The sequence below is a fragment of the Cynocephalus volans genome, chromosome 10 (genome assembly GCF_027409185.1).
Source record: "Cynocephalus volans isolate mCynVol1 chromosome 10, mCynVol1.pri, whole genome shotgun sequence".
Classification (NCBI taxonomy): domain Eukaryota; kingdom Metazoa; phylum Chordata; class Mammalia; order Dermoptera; family Cynocephalidae; genus Cynocephalus; species Cynocephalus volans.
Window position 1 is genome coordinate 19,160,157 of NC_084469.1, and position 19,481 is coordinate 19,179,637.

Sequence of the window (19,481 nt, forward strand, 5' to 3'; positions counted from 1 at the left end):
CTCCCAGTCATACAGCCCGGGGGTGGGGGGAAGGGGAGGGGTCGAGCCAAGACTCGAACCAGCCTCGGTTGTAGCAGATCCATACCCTCAGACAGAGACGGTCGTGGGGCGCCCTTATTGAAGCAGGACCCAGGAAGCTGAAAAGCCAGCACAGAAGATAAGGCACTTGGGGGTGAGGGCGCCTCATGGCCCGGGGCCAAGCGCAGGTGCAGTGGGAGCTATGGTTAGGCTGGGCCACGCCTAGGGCTGCGAGGAGCGAGGCTCCTAAAAGATGTGACTTTCTCTATTCCTCTCCAGTCTGTGGTGGCAACCAAGGCCCCTCACAGCCATCTATTCAGACTCGTCTGCCCAGGATCCTAGCCTTCGGGCCAGAGGCTACTCATACGCTTTCTGGTCAGTCCATCCCACCAGGGCTGTGACTAGGGTGAGGGGAGTGAAGAGCCCGGGGTGCAAATCGTAAGGAGCGCTCACTTTCAGGTCGGGCAAGTGCAGGCTCGCACCGGCACGACCCTAACAGTGAGTCTTCCCTCCCTCCCTTCCCCGTCCTGCCTTCGTTCTAACCCTTAAGTTCCCAGAAAACGGACACCGAGTCTTCCAGTCCCCGGGGGTCCTCAGAGCCTGGGCAGTGCAGGGCTCAAAGTTGGAGCTCAATGAACTGTCGTCAGTGGCCAAGCCTCATCCTTCTTTTCTCTACAAAAAATGACCTAGGCTGGGAAGGGCAGGTTCCTGTGAGCCACGTGATCCAGTCGATTCTGCTTTGGCCAGTGTCTGGACATTTGCCAGAGGAAAGCAGATGACATGGGCAGGAGAACCCAATGCCCACGCAAGATTGAGAAAGTCGGAGCGGGAGGACGTTTTGTCCCACCCATTCTTTTCACATGAAGGTCAACAGACCTGGAGAGTGACGATGACTTACTCCAAGTCACACAGACACATCAGGGCAGGGACATGGCTACATAACGAGTTCTTCGACGACGTGACCTAATTAGGGTTTTTTCCCCTGGGACACAGCTGCCGATGAGTATCGAGTGTATCGATGCTCTACTTATGAGGACTGGAACGGTGAGAAGGATCAATCTATTGCTTTTGACTGCCAGTAAATGCTGAGCGCTGATTGGTCCCGGTTTAGGAAGCGGAAGGAAGGGCGTGCACAGCGACACTCAGCTTGAGACGCGGGCGCCGGCGTGGGAACCAGTGTTCGGGGAGAACATGGAGTCGCTCAGTTGTGGCACCGTCGTCTGCGTGGTCTGCTTGGAGAAACCCAAATACCGCTGCCCGGCCTGCCTCGTGCCCTAGTGAGCAGCGAGGTCGTGGGAGCACGAGGATCCGGCCGGGGCGGGAGGCCGGGCGGGGGCTGGAGGGCTAGGGCCCGGGAAGCCTTGGGGGCTGACATGGCTTGTGGTCTCTGTTATTACAGCTGCTCAGTGACCTGCTTTCGGAAGCACAAAGGTAAGGTCCCAGCGGCCCCGCCTCAGCTCTCACGCCCCGCCGCATCTCAGGGACGAGGATCCCTAGGGCTGCTCTTCCTCTGGGCCTTGCCGCGCCTCGTCCCATCAGAGCCCCTCAGCCCTCCCAGCCTTTCCTGCCTCGGGTCGCCGCTCGTTCTGTGGGAACCTTGCTTCCTCGGGCTTGATTTCTGGTGTCCTGGATCTCTTCCTGTGCGGGACCTCTGCCTGTAAATGCCTCTCAGGATTTTGAACGTTCAAAGACCTTTTTTTCCCCTACCCTGCCTTTCCTCCTATGTGCCACACTCTTTTTCTTCTTTGCAAATAGTCGACTGCTTTTGCCATAAAAGCCTACCCTAGCTGTTTCTTCATCCTAGCATCTCACCGTTTGGCAGAAACTGCGCTGGCTAATGTTAACAAGAACATTTTCTCTCTTTTAAGTAATGGCTTGAAACCTAGGTCAAGGGTTCAGATCTCCATACCGGCCAGCCGCGGGGGGTGGCGGGGGGGGGAAGGCTTGTTAGAAATAATGAGGTAGATCAGTTTACAATAAGGAGAGAAGTCCTTGGTTGAACAGAACGAAATAAGTTCTGTGTATGATGTGAGCACATTTTTGTACAATTAAAAAGTGCTGTTTATTTGTGTATATGCATCTAAATACATTGATTGTACATCTACTTATCAAATCTATAAATACTGTCTTTAAGATGTGTGGTTATGAAACCAACATGTCCCTGTAGAAAATTCGATTACCACTCTGTGGTTGCTTCTTTATATTTGGTGACTTTGCAATTTTAAAATTAGTCACATATGTCTTCTGAAGGTAAAATAAATTTCTGCGTTTAATTTTAAAAAGTCCCAGTATTTTAGAACGCAAAACTCATTAGACAATTCTACCACCGAGTAAATGTTACAATTAGAAGTTTGATGTAGATTATTTCAGATTATTTTCATTCTTGGATATATAGAGAACTTTTTTTTAGCTCTCAGAATCTCAGCAATGAGATTATACTACTCAACAACATCCTTATTTGATTTTTACAGTGTATGTTGGGCATTTTAAACAACCAGTGCATGCAATTCTAGCTGATTGATATGGTTGAAATGACTATTATTTATATAACCAGCCCCCATTGGTGGATATTTGAGTTGTTTTGCTTTCATTGCTGCTACAGTTGGTGTTAAAGCGGTATTTAATAAAGAATCATTTCTCCCAAGAATCTCTAACAGTCACATCTGTTGGACACTTCATTTGTCATCTTTCTTGATTCCTGTGAATATCTATTGTGCTTGATGTCTCCCGTCTTGATATTCTCCTGTTGACTGGCGAGATATCTTCCTGCTCTCTGGGATTCTTTCCTTACTGTGTTTTTTTTTTTGGCAGTTGACTAGTAGGGAGATCCGAACCCTTGACCTTGGTGTTATAAAACTGCGTTCTAACCAACGGAATAATCGGCCAGCCCTGCCCTTTTCTTTAGTTTTTTTTTTTTTTAATCATAACTCATTTATTTACTTATTTTTTAAGAAAGCAGTAAAAGGCTGCAAGAGGACTTGACAAGGTTGTTAGTGACTTTTTTTTTCTTTGCTGTCCTCCTTTTCTGAATGCTGTTTCTCTGTCTTTTACTGGATTCTCTCCCTTTACCTGCCTGCTAAACTCGTTCTTCACATTCTGTCCTTGACCTTATTCATGGGTGATTTCTTTCACTTCTGTAACTTTCTTCCTTTTTTTCTTTTTTACTGACACCCAAATCTATAGCTTCAACCTCTTTTTGAGCCACTAGAAACAAATATCTCTGTTTTGGGGTCGGGTGCTACTAACCCTGAAAATTCACCTCTCCTTCATTCCCTCCTGCTGTGTTCCTTACATGTATAGGACAATTTTAGAGTTGGATCTGGGCAACTCTAAGGGCAAAATTCTGCCTCTGCCATTTACTATCTATGAACCTTGGGCAAATTTATTACAAGAAAACTTAATCCTTTCATCTGAAAGTGGAATGAACATTTTCCATGTCATAGGTTCTTGGTAAGTGTTCAGTGAAACACTGCATAAATGTCTGAAACAGTGCTTGGCACTTAGTGAGTGTTCAGTCATTGGCAACTGTTGTAACATGATTAGAACCTTTTCCCTTTTCACAGCATATTGTCGAGTCTACATTTTAGGTCTTTTCTCCAGTCTGGCCCCTCCTTTCTGCCCTTGGAACCCATTCCCATGACCTTATGCTCTGTTGACTCTTATATTAAAGTTCCTCTTTGGTTGTTTTGCCTCTAGTTTTATCCCCTCTAGTCTCTGGTTTATAGCATTAGGTTTCAAACACTTCCGTCCTCCCCCTTTTCCTAATATCTCTGGAGTATTTTCAAAAGAAACCTTACAGCTCAAAATAGGAAAGAAGTAGAGCTGCTTTGCTGGAAATAGGGTTGAGGGTCTGGGGTCATGAATACTTCCCTCTTACCCTGCAGCCCTCTGGTATCCCTCCAGGAACCCCTAGGGCAGTCAGGAGCTCATTACTGCTGCTTCCAATGTGATTTTTCTGGAAATGCAAATTTGAGCCATTCACTCCCTTGTTGAAAACTCTGTGGTTCTCTAGCATGGAGGGCAATGTTCTTAACCTGGATATTGCTCTCCCTAGGGAGACACATTGTATTTGTTGTCACAGTGACTAAGGAGGGATTGGCTGTACTACTGGTAGTTGGTGCTGGGGCTCAAATGCACATCCTGCAGTGTGTGAGACTATCCTATACCATTAAAGACTTTCCCACCCTGAATACCAGTAACACTCTTGCTGAGAAACACTGGTCTTGGGAAGAAAGACGAACCTCCTGTGTTTGGCATTCTTTTGCTCTGGCTTCCTCCTCTTGTGCCTCAGCCACCTGCTAGGCCTGCCCTACCAGTGAGCTGGTAGTTGCTCATCACCATCTTCCTGAGCCTGACCTTAGTTTTTCAAGCCTCTGGTCCAGGCATCAAACTCCCTCTGCCAGGAATGCTTTTCTTTCTACCTGGCAAAGCCTCCTCCTCTTAGCGTCCTTTTGATCTTATCTCCTGGCTCTCTCAGATGGACTTACACTAGACCCATCTTACCTTATCCATATCTCTAGCTGTCATCCATAAGAGTAAACCCTTCTGAGGTGGGTGTGGTGACTTTCATCTGTATATTCCCAATGGCACATGGTACATGCAAATTTGGTATCTGAAACTGCTAAGAAAAAATCATTTGATGCTCATTGAAGTTAGTATTATGTTGAGAGTCCTGTGAGCTTAGGCAGGGCAGGAAGGATGGGGACAGGCTCTTGGGGTGCATGAGCCCTGCTTCCTCAGCCCTTCTGCCATCTCAGGTCGCTCCTGATTTCCTTATAGTGGCCCTGATCTTGATCTTCAATATTCCTCTGCATCCATCTCCACCCCACTCCACCCCTTACCCCATACACATGCTTCCCACCTAGATGTTGGCTAGGGGGGGAGGTGCAGCCTTGTCACTGAAAGGGAGGTGATGTTTGCCTGAGATTTGTGTCTCTTTCAGAGCAGTGCAACCCTGAAACTCATCCTGTTGAGAAAAAAATAGGATCAGCTGTTCCTGCAAAAACTATAAGGCCTGTGGAAAACAAAGGTGGGTTGGTTGACTTCAAGCAAACAAACCTAGAAAGGGGTTTCAAAAAGAAAAAGTTGAAAGGAGGGCTGGCCCGTGGCTCACTCGGGAGAGTGCGGTGCTGATAACACCAAAGCCATGGGTTCGGATCCCTATATAGGGATGGCTGGTTAGCTCACTGGCTGAGCATGGTCCTGACAACACCAAGCCAAGGGTTAAGATCTCCTTACTGGTCATCTTTAAAAAAAAAAAAAAAGAAAAAGTTGAAAGGAAGGAAAAGAGGAGATGGGGCTGGGTGGGGAGTCAACAACGATGACTTCATTAGGGAGCGGCGGCTTCGTTAGCCCTGATCACCAGGAGTGGGGGCACGTGTTGTCATGAGTGATATCGAGAGAGCAGCCTGAAATCATCACTTAGGAGAAGAAAAATGGGGGCAGGAGGCAGAGGGGAGAAAAGCCAGGGCTGTGCTTTGAGTGTTTGCTGTGGGCCCTGCTGGTCATAGCTTCAAGTCTGTCTCTGTGGGCCTGGCTGGACCTGTCAGTTCACCTGAGCTAGGCCCAGGCAGGAGGCTTCCCTTGGCCTAGGTCACCTAGCTGCTGTCGGGGGCTCCTCAGAGCTTAAAACGGTAGTGGGCTGTCATCCCATCCATCCATCCAAATGTCCTTCAGTACCTCCTAATGTCATACACTGTGCCAGGCTCTGAAAGCAGCTCCTCTGGTGCCACCAAAGGGGTATTGGACATTCACAGCAAAGGGATGGGTCATTTCTACCCTTTGAGAAACTTCCAGGACCGGTTCTGGCAGTACCAGCAATTTGTGCCCATGCTGAAAGCACAGGGGATTCTGTCTGTCAGGTTTTTACAGAGCACTTAGTTTATTGGCCTATGGTGGAGCTGGGGCCATGGTTAGGGAAGGTGGGGTGAGCAGAATTAGAAAACCATGCTCCAAGCCCAAAGACCACAGGGAAACATATAGAGTAAGTGTGCAAACACTAGGATGCATTTGTTAAATTAAAATCACCAATTCTTTTATGTACCCTCCCTTTCCTAAAAGGGGAGTGTTAGTATAGGCACAAACTCCAGAGAAGAGGTTGTTTGTGTTTGTTTTGTCTATACCTTGTATACTCCTATCACTGTCACATGTGTTTTATCTATTGGAGTAAAAATCTGGCGCTCAGGCTTTCCTTTTAGTCATAAGCAATTGATTGTGTTATATATTCCTTAGATGATGATGACTCTGTGGCTGATTTTCTCAATAGTGATGAGGAAGAGGACAGAGTTTCTTTGCAGAGTTTAAAGAATTTAGGTAAGTCTTGGGCCGGCCCGTGGCTCACTCGGTAGAGTGCAGTGCTGATAACACCAAGGCCCCGGGTTCGGATCCCATATACGGATGGCCGGTTCGCTCACTGGCTGAGCGTGGTGCTGACAACACCAAGTCAAGGGTTAAGATCCCCTTACCGGTCATCTTTTAAAAAAAAAAAAAAAGAATTTAGGTAAGTCTGTGCTGTGCTTGTTTGTCAGCTGTTGAGATCTTGTTAATTTACTGTTATATGGAATATGATTTTTTTTTTTTTTTACATTAAGTATTTCAGTGTGGCATGCAGTGCCTTTCCTGTCCAGCCACACGATTCTGTAAACATTAGGGCTTTCACACCTCCCAGCCTGCCTCCAATGTCATTCCCTCTGCCTGGAATCCTGCTGGTCTTGCAGGTTAGCCAAAATTCTGCTCTTCCTTCAAGGCTATCTTCAAGCTTTCTTTGCTCACCTAAGCTTTTTTCGATCATGTCTCTCAGAATTAGGTAACTTTTTGGCTTCCCACAGTGCCTTGCACTTACTGTAATATGCTCCTTACATTTTATGGTAATTCATAAATGTACCAATCTGTAGGGCAGGGGCCTGTGTTCCCATATTGCCAGTGCTCAATTTACAGTCCAGTCATTAGTACAGACTGGTAATCACGATTTGATTTTTTTACGGGGAAATGGATGTTAATAATGCCCAGTATTTTTGTAGCATTGCTTATTCAAGCCATATAACAGCTTTACATATATAATTAACAGGCTAATGTAGTTCCTAAAGGTGGGCATTATTTTCATTTTCCCATTTCATAGAATCAGGCTGAAAGGTTGTACTTTTGCACTTAGATTTAGATTGGAGCTGAGCGGGTAATAGGTATGAAAACTTTTATAGACTGTAAAGTACCATACAGGTGTTAGTGTTAGTTCTTGCTATTGGTCCTGCTGCCTGCTGGATCACATACCACCATTCAGAGTATTTGGTGTAACTGTCCTCACTACTGAGAACCATTATACCTACAAAGAAAGAAGACATGCTAACAGCTTAATACTGTTGTTCTCTGTGTATTTGTGCTGATAAAACAACTTTTTCTTAGCTGAAATGATATGAAGTTACACTATTTACAAAGAGAACACAAGAACAGGAATCTGTTACTACATTTAACTTGGAAATCATTTGATATGCTTAAAGGTTAAGGGGATGCAACATCTTGATAATTTTATTACATTTGAAACATTTAGCTTGCAGCCATCTCTACGTTTTCCCACTTGAATTCAGATTGGCACTTTTTTTATTAATTTTTAAGGGGAATCTGCAACATTAAGAAGCTTATTGCTCAATCCACACCTCAGGCAGCTGATGGTCAGTCTTGATCAGGGGGACAACAAAGCAAAGCTCATGAGAGCCTACATGCAAGAGCCCTTGTTTGTGGAGTTTGCGGACTGCTGCTTAAGAATTGTGGAGCCATCCCAGAATGAGGATTCTTAATGTGGATCATTGTGCTGCTTGCTCAAGCATGTGCTTGACTCCCAGAACTTGCTGCTCCTTCCCCAGGAAACTGGCTAGTGTGGGGCCGTGAGCAAGGGAGGTGATTTCAGGATGCGGACGGGCTGATGTAGGTTATGTAGGTCTTCACCTCTTTCGATGTGGGCTCATGTTTCAAGCAGATAGGGGTACATAAGGTGGCAAATCCTTTTTGGAGAGAAAACTTGACATTCAAATAGTTTTTAAATGTTTTATTTTTGGCATAGTTAAGATAGACATCATAAATGATATAATTTAAGTTTTACACCCATTTGAGTTAAAAACTTGATCAGTGTTAATAAAAATCAAGATGTGATGGTTCTAGTGTATGTTGCATTGTTCATCATCCTTGTTTCATAATCTAATTGTTTGAAATTACATTAAATAGATCAACAACTTATTAAATAATAATGTTTCATTCCTTTTTTAAGGAACTAAATGCAGAATGTTCTCCAGCCCAAATTCCAGAGCCAATTTTAAGATTTCTTGGCCTGTTTTCTTCCAAAAGTGGTTATGGGGAGTCAGAGTCCTCACTGCAGTGAAAGACAACACTCTAGGACAGACAGTCATGATCTGTGAAGGCAGTGAAACGTGGTGACGTTCTCCGTGGCCCTGATGTTTCTTAGTCCTGATTTGGTACTACCACCCCTGATGCCCTGTAGTGCTTGAGATGTGGACTGAAGCCCCAGGCCTGCTGGTACACGCAGCCCTGGCTCGCACATGCGTTTGCAGTCGCTGTGGGAGCACTTTGGCAGCTGTGTGTGGATTAAATGTCTTTGGCAAGGCAGTTGGCAAGAAAAAGCCTTATGGAAACAAAGGCACCGAGGATTACCCAGTTGGGTGAGAGTCTAGGGTGAGAAGAGGTCACATGTGGATCAGCCTGTGTCTTTCCAGCAGAATCTGATTAAAGCCAGTAATACCGTAGGGTGAATAAGGTTCAGGACAGATGTCAGCATAGCGCAGTGGAGACTTTCTGCAGTGAAACTTTATCGAGCCCTAGGGAGAGAAAGATGCTGCTTAGCCTCAGCTACCAGGAGTGCCAGGGCCTAAAGGTACCTTACAGCGAATGCTAGAAATGCAAGGAGGTATGGACAAGTAAATACTGGCATGAGGGCCACAGGAGTAGCAGGATTGAGTTAATGTTTTTTTCTCCTTTCTCTAAAAGAGTAGCAAAGTCCAAAGCAGCATTAAAAATTTTATATCTATCCAATGCGAAGCAGATGAAACACTAGGAGTGAGTATTGCATGTCACATTCCTATGATTGTGTAAAGCTGGAAGAGCAAAACATTTACACTTCTGTTTATACTCTTGCTAGCCTGTGTTTTCATGGGAGATTTTATCCAGATTATGGCCTTTAGTAATCCTCTGGCATGGAAATTCAGTGTTTCCTTGCTTCTGCCTTGTCAATTTCACTTATTCCTTGCTGGGGCCCTGTATAATAGGTTGCGTTATCAGCCCATTCTATAGGGGAAGAACGGAGGCTCTGAGATGATGTGCCTTAGCCAAGGTCATGCAGTGAGGCGGGCACAGCCAGGACTCAGACCCTGGTGTTTTGCCTCCAAATGTAACACACCTTTCATCTTTCCTCAGCCACTTTATTTCTGTGAGGTCTGGCTTGCTGGGGTGAACCAGAAAGCTGAGTGACATCAACTTCCTGGGTGTGCTGGCTGACTTCCCTGGCTGCTCATATTGTATTGTATCATATCATATCATATATCATACCATACCATATCACTTGGACCAGTGACTCACCTGCTTTTCATTTCCTCAGCTGGAAAAGGAGATAAACCAAGTAATAAAATTTGAGGAAAATATGGTGTCAAATCTAGTGCCATCTGAGGTCATCACAACCCAAAATTTCTGAAAGTAGGACTAATTAAAAGAGATTCAGAGGAGATGCTATAACACTTAGAGGCATTTTTTTTTTTTTTTTTTTAAGTGAAGGGGCTATGGAAGAGTCCCAGTTGTAACAAAGGAAATAATCCAAACCTGTAGCTGGTAGGGAAGTGTACGCGTCTAGTTTCCCCAGCAGGGTTAGGGACAGATCTTGTCCAAGCCTCTTTCCTGCTCCCCTCCGTGGACTCCTAGGCTTTGCCTCCTGCCTTCTACAGCGGGGTGTGAGGAGCCCAGAGCTGTTGGGGCAGGACTACCATCCCGTCACACACAACTTACCTGAGGCAGAGCTCGGATGGACGTGACACCAGCCTGGTCTTGTTGGGCTGTCTGGATGGTGTAGCTACTGGGCCTGCCCCTGGGAAGCCGGAGGCAGGCCCAGACTACCAGTTTCCTCTGAAAGCCACGTGTACCCACAGCTGCATTGGCCAGGACCAGTCCCAGGGGCCAGAGGTGAATTATTGCCTCCAGGAGCCTGGTCTGTACAGGGGGCAGCGAGGAGGAGCACGGCAAATGGGAAGCTTGAGACAAGTGTTTTTCTTCTGTACCATCCAGTTCTTTAGAAGCAAGGAAGGCCATTCTGATCTTAAAAAGAAAACATCCCTTTATAGCTTTAGACTTATCTAGCCTTCTTAATGGAAAATGGAAACTAAAACTATTTTTAGTAATTCGGCTTCACAAAGTGAATTGAAGGCATCTGGCTGTGGGCAACTGGATGCCCTGAACTAGACTGGTTCCATGTGACAGAAGCCTATACACCCTGGGCACTGGTGCTTAGGCCTCTCATATGCTACTTTCAAAAAAAAATAACAGCCTTATTGAGATGGAATTTATATGCCATCAAATTCAACCCTTGAATGTGCATAATTGCCTGGTTTAGTGTATTCCCAGAGTTGCTTATGCCACTCTTTACCTTCACAACCACCCTGCAGTGTAGCTGATGGTGTGCTCATTTCACACACAAGGAACATGAAGCTCAGAGAGAGAGGCTGAATGACCTGCCTGAGGTCACTGTATTACAGTGCCAGAGCCCGCATCCCCACTCAGGTCCATCTGGTACCCAAATCTCCATCCATTGTTCACTCTGACTACTTGAATCCTACTCACTCTCCACTTCTGCCATGCACGCTTGATGACTGTGGCGGCTGCGTGCAGTCTCCGGATGTGTTTCCGAGTTAACCAGGAACGAATGGCTGAGAGGTTTGCCCAGAAACAGGAGATAATAAAATGGTTGTTAGAGCTACCGGCAACCTGGCTCTGCAGCAGCACTGGAGTTGCTGTAAAAGTCTGAAATGTGTAGTTTTTCACATTACAACTATATGAAGTAAGGCGCCAAAATAAATACATAAAGCAAAATTGGCTTTTAAAAACACCCCTCAAACTGCTGTTGCACTTGGAGATACCTACACAATGAAGAGGCAGCTAGGACTGGCTGCGGGCCCAGCAGTCACCTCCCATCTCAGGCTCAGTCCAGGGCAATGCCAAGGAAAGGAAGGGTCTCAAATTGTCTACATCTTTTAAAATTGTCTCTCCCTTAAAAATTTTCAGTTGAATTTGCTTGCTTACTTTATGAGTCCATGATATGACAACATCATATACTCAAATACTGATAAAAGTAATTACTGGATGGTGGGATTATCTTTCTCTTGGAATTTCAGCATATTTTGATTCTTTTTGGCATAATAATATTCAGAAAAGGGGCTTATTCCATTAAATACTAGAAATACATTCAGATTCTAAAAAACTTGAAAAAACTTTAGAGGACTGGCTGGTTAGCTCAGTTGGTTAGAGCATGGTGTTGTAATACCAAAGTCATGGGTTCAGATTCCCATGCTGGCCGGCTGCCAAAAATTTAATTAAATAAATAAATAAAAGGAAAAGAAAATTAAAAACTTTAGAGACAAATATAAAAATCACCTCTTGTTACCTCACCAACCCAGATGGTTTTACAATATTTCCTTGATGATCTTTTTATGCCTATACACTCAGAAACATACCTTACAAAGGTGGCATCACCCTTGATATGCAGTTTGGCATCCAGGTTTGAACATGACATTGGAAGTAGTTTTCCATTAAATTTATAATATTTTTCAAAAACACTTAGCTGCATCATAGGGATGGTCCATAATTTAGCCATGAATCCACCACTGTTAAGATATTTGGCTTCTTTCTAGTATTTATATTTTTCAAAATAAGACTGCTATGAACATACTAGCTCATACATCTCTTCCTCTGATGAACTCTTGTTGGTTTTTACCTTCTCCTTAAACTCATCCCAAGCTCTAGAGCCCAGCAGGTAATGATATGTCATAAAGGGAAAAAAAAAATGTTAGCATAAAAAGCTGTCTAGATTTGATAAGGGGAAAGTAAAGGCAAACTTCTGGCCTCCATTACCTACACAGTACCCTTATTTGTAGTGTGATTTGGTTACCACCAAACTGGAGAGAGACTCTGGGTGAGGTGCACAGGGAATTGGAATCCTAGGGCACCACAGGGATGTACCATCCACCTCTTCGGGCTGGGACTCAGTTTCAGTAGACGGGGACTCAATAAGCAACCTTTCAAAGGAAACCAACATCATGTGGGGTCTGTGTGCAGTTGCCTACCTGCCTGGATGAACATGGCAGCCCGCCTCTGCCTCTCCTGCTTTTGGTGTTGGTATCGCCTCCAGCCATCCTGGATGCAGCGGGCACACTGCTCCAGCACCTGGGCACGCCCACATTCTAGAAGCTCCAGCTGGGAGAAGGGGCATCCACTGAGGTCCTTAGCCTCTTCTCCTTCTGACCTGAGGAAGGCCCAGACCCTGTCCTGTTGAGGAGTGCATGGGTCCTCCCCAAACCAGCTTACCATGGAGTCGGTCATGAACACCTTGGTCTTGCCACAGTGCACTGGGGCCGGTGTGACCTCAGCCGGGTCGCCAAGCATGCCTGCTGTCTGGGTTAGAGCTGGCAGAGTGTGGAGGATGTCCTGGAGCAGAGGCTGCAGTATGGCCCCCCTGGCATGTGGAGGCCATTCTGGAGGAGGGGAGACAGGGGCCCCATCAGTGCGTGGTCACTCTACAGCTTTTGTGGTCTTAAGAAACTGGCTTTGGCCTCCCCAGCTCTCTAGAGGCCTCTTTCCTGCTGTTCTTCCCCCTTCCCTTTTTGGGGGAGGTCAGAGGCAGCCCCTCTACTACCACCCCTTACAGCCTGGCTGTTCTGGGGATTCTTGGGATCCCCCCTTGTGGCTGTGCCCTGGTGTCCTGCAAGCACATTGTCGTGGGTCCCTTTGGGCAGGCTGGCAAAGGGTACTTGATCCCTGAAAGAGTGATTCTTCCCAACCTGGAATCCCAGGCTGTCTGGCCAGCATTTACTTCCAAGGCCCCCAAAATCCTGAGGGCCAATAAGGGCAGCTGGGCCACTCCCTCAGTCCCTGACCCCTCACTCCCTGCCATGTATGGGAACAGGGAGAACAAATCCCAGCCCTGTAAGGACCTAGTGGGTCCTGCTGCCTGCCCTCCCGCATCTCGCAGGGCTCACTCCCCTAGAGGGAGGGTTTACCTGAGGCTCTGACCACCTTTGGCCGCTCAGAGCCTCTCTGGAGACAGAGGCTGCCAAAGGAGATGCCGAAGATGAGAAACAGCAGCAAAATCAACCAGAGGCCAGAGGGGCTTTGGGCAAGAGACAGGACAGGAGAGCAAGCCATGGAGAGAGGGAAGGAGAGAATAAAGGGTGAAAGGAAGTGACAACACTGACCCGAGAGGGGAGCAAAACAAAGCAGAATTGTCTGCACTTCTGGGGGCTGATGGGCCCAGGGTAAGGCTGGGTGGGTGCGGGGAGCAGCTGTGGCTGGGCTGGGGTCCTGCTGAGGGGGTGCCTCGTACCCTTCCCTTGGCCTCTTTTCCCTCTGCCTGTCCCTGGGCCTTATCCCTTGCCTGGCCTCAGTTATATCTACACAACAACCGCCCCCAACTCAGGGCTCCAGGCCAGACCTTGCCTTGAGATTAAAGCTTGCCCAAGTGCACTGCAGACGTCTTCACTGAACTCCAGTCACCTGGAGCTCAGGTCAGCCATAGCAGGGCTCATTAGCTTCCCCAAACCTCTCTTCCTCCTGCTTTTCCCCACTGGCCGAGTTAATTTTTTCCCTTCCTCTCCTCTACAACTAATCAAGCGCCTAACAAGGCTGACCAATTTCTTCCAAACATTTTCTGATTATACATATTTCTGGCTTCTCGAAACTTCACAGCCTCCCTCCCATGGCTCTCCATAGGGCCTGCAGAACGCATCAGGCTGATGGAATCACTTGCTCCCTCCCCCAGAGAGCCTCCCCATCTGCCCAGAGGATAAAGTCCAGGTATGGTGACTGGGCCCCAGCTGTCACCGCAGCCTTACCTCCTACCATTCTCTGCCCTGATGAGCCAGCAACACTGAAGGGCCTGCAGTGCCTCACACCTACACTGTTGTCTTATGCCTCCAGGCCTGTTCCAACTACCTCTGACATGTGGAATGCCCTTCACCTGGCTAATCCAATTAATCCTCTGACCCCTCCTCCAGGAAGCTTTCCTGATTCACACCTCTCCAGCATCACTCACAGCATCCTGTTCATAGTTCTGCCTTTCCACTTTCCACACTGTTTTATTGTCTCTTTTGAGTCTATTTTTCCCACTAAACCAAGAACCATAAGGGCAGGGCAGGCGCTCAGTAAACTGTGGTTGAACAAATCACTAACAAATGGTCCTCACTCACCAGAGTGCCCTTTGGCAGGATATGGGCTGTGAGGGCCAAAGGATGTGCAGGGACGGAGCCTTCTCAGTAACTCATATCGTTCCACGAAGTTCTGGTGAGAGACCCTGGAAGCCAAAGCAGGTGGAAGAAGAGAATGTCCTCATCTGTGAGCTAGGTACGTTGCTCGGGGCTCAACAGAAGTTATTCCATTTAATCTAACCACCTGGTGAGGTGCTGCCCTGACTAGCCTCACTCAATGGACAAGGATGTGGTTCTAGGCAGATTATTAGGTTCACTAAGTGTGAAGCCCATGGAGACCATTTTAAATCAGGTCTGCTCTTCCTGCTGCCTCGGTTTACCGAAACAAAGCATCTTGCTCTTACAATAGGGGATTTGCAGCCTGCCTCCTTCCACAGGGGCTAACAGGCCTCTCCCCAGACAACCGGACCTCTTCTATCACACAAGCATGCTTGGCTGCATCTCCCCTCTGACCTCTCTGACCACACAGCCTCCTCCAATTCCCCCTGATTTCTCTGCTCCCCTTCAGGGCAACACTTCTCTAAACAGCTGATGACACTTGATATATGCACTTCCTCCTCCCAATCGCTTTTGTCCCCACACTGCACCAATGTGGCTCCTGTCACAGCCAACAGCTAACACTGTGCCACCAAATTGAGGGGTCAGTGCTTAGTCTCCCTCCTACCTTATCTCTGGGCAAAAGCTGTCCCCTCTCCCTTGTGGACCATTCTCTCAGCCACCAGGACACCCACAACCTTCCTCCTACACCCATGACTCCTTCCAAATTGTCATTGCTGGTTTCTCTTCATCCACCCTTTCTAAATGTGAGCATTCCTCAGGGAATGGCCTCAGACCCTTTCTCTCTCTCCCTAGGCAATTTCTACCTTGCTCATGGTGCTAAAACCCACTGAGGACAGACCCTCACATGCCTCTCCAGTTCTTAAAGCTCTGCGCAGCCCCGAGCCTGTCTCACAGCCAGCTCAAATCTGACAAGGCCATAAGAGAATTCCCAGGCCAACCCTCCTTCCTTCCCCTCCCACCCTCCAACCTGGGCCTTGCCCAGACCAAACCATTTTGGCAAACTGCCCCCAACGCATCCATTTGCCTTAGAAGGAAAACTGCAAGTTGCTTCTGCAACCTGGAAGTTTGCTCCTCTGCCCAACACTCTGTGGTCAATCAATCCACAGTCCTGCTCTTTCTATTGCAAACCATACTCCACTTTCACCCGCTTCTCTCCACTTTTCACTGCAGCTGCCCTCGTGTGGCCACCACTCTTGTCTGTTCACCTGCAACAGCCTCCTTACTCATCTCCTCCCTTCTACCCTGACACTGCAGCCAACCTCCACACAGCAGCCACAGGGCTCTTCTTGGAATATGAATGAGAACACACCACTCCTCTTTAGAATATCCAACGGCTCCCAATGCACTCAGGACAAAGTCCTCTCATGGCCTATAAGGCCCTGCAGGTCTCCCTCCACCACTCCCTGTTCTCTGTGGTCTAGTCCCTTTAGCATCTCTTGGTCTGATCTAGGAGCTTTAGGATTACTGTTCCCTCAGCCTGGACTACTCTCCCCTCCCCCAAATCTTCCCAGGCTGGCCCCTTCCTTTCCCATAGGCCTAAGCTGCTTACAGGGGCCCCTCCCTGACCAGCCCATGGATCCCCTTCCCTGTTAGTCTGTCTAATAGCAATTTTTGTTTCCTTCCTAGCACCAGTTACACTTTATACTTATTTTTCTTGTTTCCATGGGAATGTATGCCCCAAGAGGACAGAGACTCACCTTCCTTATTTATGATATATTACCAGCAATAGTGCTGGGTCCAAAATAGTGTACAAGTGAATGGATAAATGAATGGGTGCTGCTCCTTGAGTTCCAGGTTGACATTTACAGACCTGCCTCTTTTTCTTCATCTCCATATCCTGGGTTGGGAGTCCTGAGCTTCACCCTGGCACTGCAGGTCTCCACCCTTCCCCCTGCAGCCATCTGGTCCACTCACCGGATGGGGAAGCCGGCAGCACTGATGTGGATGGTCTCCACAAGGCCACAGGCCTCCAGCTGGCTCAGCACCTGCAAGAATGGGGAGACAGGATAGGCACCAGCAGCATGCTACCAGCAGGCCAGAAATACCATTCCTTCTGCCCTTCTGCTCAGGCTCTGGCCAGCGTGGAGCTGCAGGATCTCCCAAGGCTTGGCTGATGGGGGTATCTCCTTGGGGCAGTGAGACACCAAGGGACCTTGAAAAAAATCTCCCTGGTAGAAAAGGGTCCTGGTGGTCAAGTCCCCCTTATCTGATGCACAGCTTATGACACAGCTGAGGCAAATGACAGTCCTGGCTGTGTCCATCTTCTCCCAGTGCAGACTCACTACCTCACAAGGCAGCCCAACCAAACTTCTAGTTTTGATTGTTTTTATTTTTTATGGGCAATAGAGTGGTTCATAGCTGAGCAGTAGGGGAGGTTATATTATGAAGATTCTTCCATGACCTAAACCCAGCTCTTTACCATACAGCCAAGTTCCTGGCTACAAACCCCCAGGCCACATCTACCAGGTGACTGAGGGCCACTCTTCAGCACTGTGCAACACTCACACCTCATCCACATCCCTCAGAGCCTGGTACCCTAAGAAAAGGGCAGCTGCTGTCCAGAGTGCTTCTGTACAAATTAGAAGAAATGATACCTCCAGTCAGAAATGGCCACACTGTACAGGGACTGTAAGGTGGCACAAACTTTCGGCTAATCACAAAAGCTACCCATTCCTCTGGGCAGCTTCAGTCTCTCGTCAGGGGAAGTGGCTTGGCAAGTAGAGGGCAAGATGCACTGGAGCCCGTACTTGCCCCCTTGGCTAGGCCACTGTGCAGTGTATAGACCATACAACTTGAGCGGGAGATAAGCCCTCCCTCAGGTCAGGCCTAGCCTGAGAGACCTCTCTGGTCACTCCATTTGGAGCAGATGTCCTGCCCTTCCTCCCTCCAGAACAGTGGCCAGAGTGGGCTTGGTGCACAGCAGCTTTGGCACAGTGTTAATTACCTCCTCCTGGAAGAAGGTCTGTGCCTGGCCCTGGCTGTTGGGCTTGATGCAGCGAATGTAGTGGGGCGTGGTGCTGTGCAGGACCTGCAGGAGCTGCTCCAGGGAGGCCTACAGATGGGAGAGACTGTGGGGTCAGGCACAGGTTGGGGCTGCCCAGAGCCATCAGCTGGGCCCTGGTCAGTGACTACATCAAACGCCTCCAGTGGCCCTCCTAGCTGTGAGACCAGGATCCTCATGTACCCTGGGGACAACTACTGGAGGATCTCACTGAGTGTGCCCAAAGCAACTCCTCTCCTGACCTCCCACCACTCCTTACCTCCACCTCTAGGGACCCATCTGACCTGTGATCATCACCTGATTGGTGTCCTTGCATCTGATCTCAGCCTCCTTTCCTCCCTCCCCTCCTCCCCAGAACAATCTTCCTAGAAGAGAACAATCTCATGATCCCTGCCATTCACTCAGAGAACTGCTGTTATTAAAAGTCCATCCTGTGTGCTGGAGGCTGTGTCAGGGGCTGTGACACAAGCAATCTGCTGCTGTCTCAGAGCTCAGTTTAATGGGCTACACACATGTTGGATGGGAACCTTCAGTGCTGTATCTGAGGCTGGGGCAGGTAAGTGCTAATCGATCCGGAGTTTCCAGGGGTGCCTCCTCAAGGTGGTAATGATAAAGCTGAGGTTTGATGGATGAGAAGGAATAAACTAAGAAAAGTGATGTGGAGGGTGGCAGTGAGGTGGAGTTGAAGGGACAGGGGCCAAGAGCATCCCAAGAAGATGAAGGTGGTACATGCAAGGGCTGAGAGATGGTACAAAACAGATAATATTGAGAGAAGTGACAAATCTGCTCTAGCCAAGGACAAGGTTTTAACAGGAAGCTAGAATTGGGAAGGGGCCAGGTCATAGAGATTCAGGTAACTACTGCTCTCCTGTGATCACCCTATCAGCAGAGGGTGAGAGGCCCCACTGTGACCCCACAGGCTCCTAGGCTTCCTGTCATATCATTACATCCATTAGTCTATTTGTCTGTTTCCTGTCTGTCTTCCACACAGAAGTGTAAACTCCATGGGGACCAGGGCCATGTCTACTTGACTCACCACTGCTCTCCGCAAACAGCACCAATCCTGGGAGGAGCTCAATAAACATTTGTGATATTGATGAGTGAACTGAGCGCCTCACCTCAGCACCACCAGACTCACCTTGAACTTGGACACCACGGTCAACACAGGAGCCCTGTTCTGGCCAGAGGGCTCTTCCTGGGTCTTCTCTTCGGGGTTAGTAGGAAACAGCACCGTGAGCAGGGGGTCCTGGGACTGCTGCAGAAGCCTGGCCAGCTCAGGGGGGATGGGGTCCTATTTGGAAAGGGCAAGAGTACCAGGTGAGGGCAGGTGGAGCTGCTGCCCAGGGCTGTCCATGTACCTGACACTCCTGCCTTGGCCCAAGCCAAAATGGGACTTCCAGGCAGGGCAGGGCCTGAGCCTAAGAGAAGAGCTGGCCCACTGGACAACCAGAGACCTGGAGACCCCGTCTAACATGCACGGGTCACTTCCAGACAGGTTGTGCTTGATTAGCAGAGACCTCGGGCAGGTGAGCCCAAGATGGTGATCCTGGATTCTGGGAGGATGTTCAGAAGAAACAGGAGGCATGATGGGAAACTACTATGTACATGCAGCAATGACTCAGCATCTTGTTTCACCCAGGCCCCTACCAGCCATGCCCAGCCCTCACCTTGTTCTTCTCCACCAGGCCCTCTGTGTGATACCGCACAGGCCCCGCATAATGCACCACAATGAAGCTGGGCTCCCTGCTGAGCTTATTGTGGCCCAGGCAGGGGTTGCCTGCCAGCGCACCCTCAATGCGTGTCTGGAGCTGGGCCGCGCTGCTTGGACGATTAAGGCGGCATTCCTATGGGACGGGAATGGGCAGTCAGCCACAAAACCAAGAGTGTCTCACCACAATCCTCACTGTCCCCACTCTGTGACCCCATGGCAGAACTGTGAC

The 19,481-nt window shown here is 48.3% G+C and overlaps 2 protein-coding genes across 8 annotated transcripts in view; one reads left to right on the forward strand and one right to left on the reverse strand.

Annotated features, from left to right (window-relative positions):
* The first annotated feature begins 1,147 nt into the window (after nucleotides 1-1,147).
* Nucleotides 1,148-8,229, forward strand: ZNHIT3 (zinc finger HIT-type containing 3). Its single transcript, XM_063112042.1, has 5 exons — nucleotides 1,148-1,295; nucleotides 1,418-1,449; nucleotides 4,961-5,047; nucleotides 6,250-6,330; nucleotides 7,627-8,229. The coding sequence occupies exons 1-5, from the start codon at nucleotides 1,210-1,212 to the stop codon at nucleotides 7,806-7,808; spliced, it is 468 nt and encodes a 155-aa protein (XP_062968112.1). The 5' UTR covers nucleotides 1,148-1,209; the 3' UTR covers nucleotides 7,809-8,229.
* The window catches only part of MYO19 (myosin XIX), a 34,715-nt gene continuing 23,304 nt past the window's right edge, over nucleotides 8,071-19,481 (reverse strand). For 5 of the 7 annotated variants that reach the window (XM_063112036.1, XM_063112037.1, XM_063112035.1 and 2 more), the window contains 10 exons: nucleotides 19,209-19,385; nucleotides 18,680-18,832; nucleotides 17,485-17,592; nucleotides 16,455-16,525; nucleotides 14,463-14,566; nucleotides 12,586-12,752; nucleotides 12,345-12,474; nucleotides 10,846-10,931; nucleotides 10,018-10,323; nucleotides 8,071-8,840 (listed from right to left, as the gene is read on the reverse strand). In XM_063112036.1, the coding sequence (XP_062968106.1) occupies nucleotides 8,709-8,840; nucleotides 10,018-10,323; nucleotides 10,846-10,931; nucleotides 12,345-12,474; nucleotides 12,586-12,752; nucleotides 14,463-14,566; nucleotides 16,455-16,525; nucleotides 17,485-17,592; nucleotides 18,680-18,832; nucleotides 19,209-19,385 (1,434 nt within the window). In that variant the 3' untranslated portion in view covers nucleotides 8,071-8,708. Of the gene's footprint in view, nucleotides 8,841-10,017; nucleotides 10,324-10,845; nucleotides 10,932-12,344; nucleotides 12,475-12,585; nucleotides 12,753-13,340; nucleotides 13,388-14,462; nucleotides 14,567-16,454; nucleotides 16,526-17,484; nucleotides 17,593-18,679; nucleotides 18,833-19,208; nucleotides 19,386-19,481 lie in introns of those variants that run through there. The other 2 variants (XM_063112039.1, XM_063112041.1) reach the window with 2 other exon arrangements.